This window comes from Tachysurus fulvidraco, chromosome 11 (genome assembly GCF_022655615.1).
Source record: "Tachysurus fulvidraco isolate hzauxx_2018 chromosome 11, HZAU_PFXX_2.0, whole genome shotgun sequence".
NCBI lineage: Eukaryota > Metazoa > Chordata > Actinopteri > Siluriformes > Bagridae > Tachysurus > Tachysurus fulvidraco.
The window spans coordinates 24152425-24157424 of record NC_062528.1 but is presented as its reverse complement, the minus strand read 5'-3'; the positions used below and the strand labels follow the sequence as shown (position 1 = coordinate 24157424).

Below are 5000 nucleotides of genomic sequence, written 5' to 3'. Positions count from 1 at the left end.
TGTTCAGAGAAAATAAAGCGAATGGCGCAGTCATGCTATTAAACCCTGATGAGGTTTATCTCAGGAGCTACAAGTGCACCTCATTATGCAGCATTATAGATCATTTGTGTTGTCTAATAACAATAAACCTGACTCTGGGCTTTATAACAGCTCTCTATACACAACACTTTTATGGCTTTGTTCTCTTTGTTTATATTCATGCTAGAAAACATTAAAAATGACCTCAATAATTAAATTAGCTAGTTGGTAATCAGTCTGCTAGCCAGGTTACGTGACTCACTGTATGGCCTCACTAGTAACTACTGTAGGTGTGACCTGTGTTTTTTTTTTCTTTTTTCTTTTTTTCTTTTTCTGGTAAAATGGTAGCAAATATGTGTGTGTTTAGATTAACAAAGCAGGCTAGTTATCCTAATGACGTACACTTACCAGAGGCATTTACAAACTCTGCTACTTCCTTCTAAGCCTCAAATTTCTTTCTAACATCGATGGCATCAGGAATATTAACTTGGCAGCAAGTCCTCTAGCTAGCTGTGTTTGTATGTTTTTGTAAACTGATGAGGTAGGAAGTGGATTAACTGAAATACTGAAACCCAAAACGAATCCAAAAAGCAAATTAAAAGCGTTATAAAAGCTTCATATCCACCATGTGAAATAAACAGTTTAATAACACAACCTAAAAATAACCCCATTTTCATGTTAGATTTATATCCAGCGGTGAAGAAGCCTCCTTACGGTGCATATCATATGGAATAATAAAAACTCAGAGCTGATCTTTATGCTGATAAAAGGTCTGAGCTCCCATCCTGCTCTCCTCTGATTGCTCTGTTGATGTTTTTCATTTTCCTCACTGCCATATGATTGAAAACTTCATGTACGTGCCATAAAGGAGCACCTTGTGCCATAAAAATGCTTTGTCGCAGTAATTTCCGGCTCTGTCGCCAAGCCACAAACATGCACTCCATCTTTCTCTCATCCTGCCGGTGAGCCTTTATTTACAACCCCGCCATGTTTATTCCAGCTATTTTTTTTTATCTTCATTTCTCGCCCTGGCTAAACGCCGCTGCAGGGACGGAGTACCGCCTCATACCAAGTTACTGCTGACTCAGCTTTTTCTTTTTTGTTTTGTTCATCCACAAGGGCAACACGTGAAGTGAAGCAAAGAGTGTGAAACTGTCAGGGACAAATATTACATTATGCAAAATCTCTAACATAAAAAGAGGTGTTTTTTTTTCATTTAAAAGACATGATTAACAATACGGTAAATAAAAATAATAGTTGATGACTTGCTTTGGAAAATAAACTATTTCGCAGTTTATAAGATGCCAATATTAAACAGTTCCTGCATGTTATTTATAAGTTGCTTCACAAAAGAAAATATCAACTAAACTACCCCCCCATTCCAGCCGGACCCACCCTCTAACTGCACCCAGGCCTCCCTGGTCTATCAGGATAATGTGTAATATTTACTCTAATGATCTAATAGAGTTTATTTAAACAGAATATTTCACTTGGGTGCTTGCTGAGGGATTCATTAAACTTCCCTTTAAAATGAATCAAATGTTACAGGGTTCGATTCATTTGATTCATCATTTTTGTTCCAGACTTTCTATGCACTGATGAAGACATTTTGGTTTTCCTCATTTCCATGTTTTTTTTAATAACTTGAGTAAATCTCCAGTTATTTCTGTGGTGCTTTGGATTTGACAAAAAATTTAATTAAACGGATTCTAATGCTTTTTTCTCTTAATGTGTGATTTGTGCTACTGAAGTTGCTTTGGTCTGATTGGTCCTTTACGTTTCAGGTCTAACTAAAGGAGCGTCCATAAGGAGGAGGTGTCCCAGCACATCTACACCCCTGCATCCTGTCTGCACTGGATTTATTTATACATATCATCAAGGGGGGGAGGCTGATAGATCCCAGAGCATGAAGCCCAGCTGCTGAGACGGCGTTCACACACAATCCGCTCACCCGGCTGGATGTGTGTGTTCCTTGCCGGAGTCCAGAGCCGAAAACACCACGGCGGCCTCCCGGAGCCCAGCGGAGATGCCCACCGAGACGCTGCCGCCAGATAGCAAGGCGTTGGGCGCTGGTGGTGCCGTGGCCTCGGCCGTACCCCTCCGAATATTAAACAAAGGTCCTGAATATTTCAGAAGAGCCACAGAACCCAACCCGAAGCGCCTGAGTGCTGTGGAGCGACTTGAAGCTGACAAAGCCAAGTACGTCAAGAGCCAGGAAGTGATAAATGCAAAGCAAGAACCGGTGAAGCCTCAGGTGCTCGCAAAGCGGAGCCCAGGGGTGAGTTCGGCTCTTAAAGCCTCCAATAATAACGCCAAATCAGACACTTGCGCCAGCTCCAAGCGTGAAAATCTCAACCTGGAGATCCTGAAGAACCTGCTCAACAGCTCATCATCAGCAGAAGGACCTGCTAAAAGCTCAGTGGCGAGGAGCTGGGCACCAGAATCCGGGCATCGCTCCTTTCCTGAATCCTTAAATGTCCCAGCTGCAGCCTTTCATGGCCGGAAAAGCCCCCAGAACCTGAACCTAAGTCGCGGACTTATGGAGAACCACGGGGCTGAGGGCGATCGATTACTACTCCATGCCTCTCAGAGCTCCTCGGACATTCGTCGGCTGTGTAACGGAAAGCCATTCCGTTCGGGACGCAGCAGCAGCAGCAGCTCAGCTCCTCCGCTTCCCCCAAAACCAAGTGCAAAGGCTTTAGGAATCTCTGACCACATGAAATGTCCAGCTGAAACGGAACTGGAAGCTCGTCGGCCCTCGCTGCATCGTTCTAAATCAGACTTGAGCGATCGCTTGGCTCGGTCTGGCGCAGATGCAGAGAGGTTCTTTAACTACTGCGGCCTGGAACCAGACCAGCTGGAGGGTTTTGTCGATGGCTTTGGACGTGCCAGCTCTGATATCGTATCACTGAACTTCCGTAGTGCCAGCATGATCAGCTCGGACTGCGGCCGCTCACGACACACCGACGACAACGACGACCTTTCCAATGAAGACGAGGATGAGGAGGAGCGAGTCCCCTACGGAATCTCGGCTGTCGAGCGCAACGCCCGTGTCATCAAGTGGCTCTACAGCATCAAGCAGGCACGAGAATCTCAGAAAGTCTCGCATGTTTGAGGTTTTGGAGATCATGAACAAGCCACTCACGTATCTCACTTCTGATGATGCACTGTCTCTCTATCTTTAAGGACTGACTGGAGAAACACAGCTGTTTTTATTTCTTTATAGGTTTACAGGTTTATTTTTTCTTTTTTAGTCGCTTTCCATGTCTTCAGATTCTGCATGACCTCTTCACACATCACAAATACCCTGACCTCCGGCTCATCACGTGTTCATTAAAAAGTGCTGTTTTACCGAACAGCTCTGACTCCGAGTGCGTTTATCGTTTTGTTCTTTTCCGCTTCTGTCTGATTTCCGTCTGTGTTTGACGCACTGAGCCAGGAAGCCATATGAGAATGAATGCAGTGCATCAGTGTCTTCAGTGTCTTTAGATGTCTTTCCTTCTTTAGTTTTCTCTTTTCTTTTTTAAATGTGTGTGTGTGTGTGTGTGTGTGTGTGTGTGTGTGTGTGTGTGTGTATGTGTGTATGTCTATGTGTGTGTGTGTGTGTTGCAGAACCATGTCTGATCCAGAAACCTCTTTTCAAACATAATAACGGCTTCCATCAGGACGATTTACGTGTAGTTTGGTTTGTCGTCCATTCCACTCTGGTCGCGATGGTACTTATTGTTTTAATGCGTGTACATTCTGTAAGATTATGTATATAATTTTGGATTCTTTGTCAAAAGAAAATCACAAAAAAGTAAAACAAACAAAACAAAACCCTGGTGTTGTGTGATGAAGATCCTACTGTGATGTTCTATCCTGTAGCTCTCGCTTTGCTCTCGCTTTGCTCTCGCTTTCCCTTTTTTTGATTTGATTTGTTTTAATTCGCATCGGCAGTCTGTGTTCATGATCGACTCTGTACATCCCTCCTCTTATGTTTTAAATGTGAGCTAATATTCCACATGGAGTTGTTCCTAAAAGATTTAGTTATTTTTAATTATTTCAATAAATGGCTAATTCGCCATCTTTTGCCATCACTCATTGGTACAGTGGTGTTATTTTTTTTTTCTTTATTATCATTTCCTTGTAAAAACTTTACCACTGTTTTAAACAAGTGACAAACAATAACTTACTTAGCTAGCACTGTGGCTAAGTGACGCTAAGTATCCGAACTAGTCAGTAGCGCACGTTCCCCAGTTTTGAGCTACACTGTTATATGAAGGAAGCTGCATGATTGCACAAATAAAGGCTAAACGTAGCACGTGTTAAACAGTGTGATGACCAGTGTTGTGCTAGTTACTAAAAAATAGTAACTAGTTACAGTTACTAGTTACTTCATTCAAAAAGTAACTCAATTACGTTATTGATTACTTACACCAAAAGGTAACGTGTTACTGTTAAAAGTAACTTTTTAGTTAGTTTTAGTTAGTTTAGTTTAGTTTTAACTTTTTCCCATTAATGCCCTTTTATGCGTTATGGTCTATACCAGGGGTCGGCAACCCGTTTCACACAGAAAAAAAACACAAGGAGCCACAAAACCCTTTTAACATCTAAAATGAAGAGAACGCTGCATATATCGTTTTTTTTACCTTTATGGAAAGGATAGAAAAAACTGCTGTCTGTTCATTTATGAAATCAATGAACTGCTAATGAGTAAACACAACTTTATTTCTGCAAGCAAACAAAAATATTTTCAACAGTTTGAACTAACCTTAAGAAAAAAGACGCTGGGTTGAAGGTTACTTTAAATGTTCAATGTCTAATTGAGTCCTCTTCATATTCATGACCAGGGCTCTCAAGTTTTGAAGACAGGCAAGCGTGACATCTCCAACCCCCCCTGCAACCCCAATTTTTTCATTCGTTGTTGGGTTAAATCTTTTTCAGATAGTGCTGATTGGCTATTGTGTAGCCTCTTTTTTATTGGCTGATAAGCGTCAGGC

The 5000-nt window shown here is 41.9% G+C and overlaps 1 protein-coding gene across 8 annotated transcripts in view; it reads left to right on the top strand.

The window, feature by feature from the left end:
• fam110b (family with sequence similarity 110 member B) overlaps positions 1-4097 on the top strand; it is a 31982-nt gene extending 27885 nt beyond the window's left edge. For all 8 annotated transcript variants that reach the window (XM_027155042.2, XM_027155044.2, XM_027155043.2 and 5 more), the window contains one exon: positions 1803-4097. In XM_027155042.2, the coding sequence (XP_027010843.1) occupies positions 2045-3133 (1089 nt within the window). In that variant the 5' untranslated portion in view covers positions 1803-2044 and the 3' untranslated portion in view covers positions 3134-4097. The remainder of the gene's footprint in view (positions 1-1802) is intronic.
• The last annotated feature ends 903 nt before the right edge of the window (positions 4098-5000 follow it).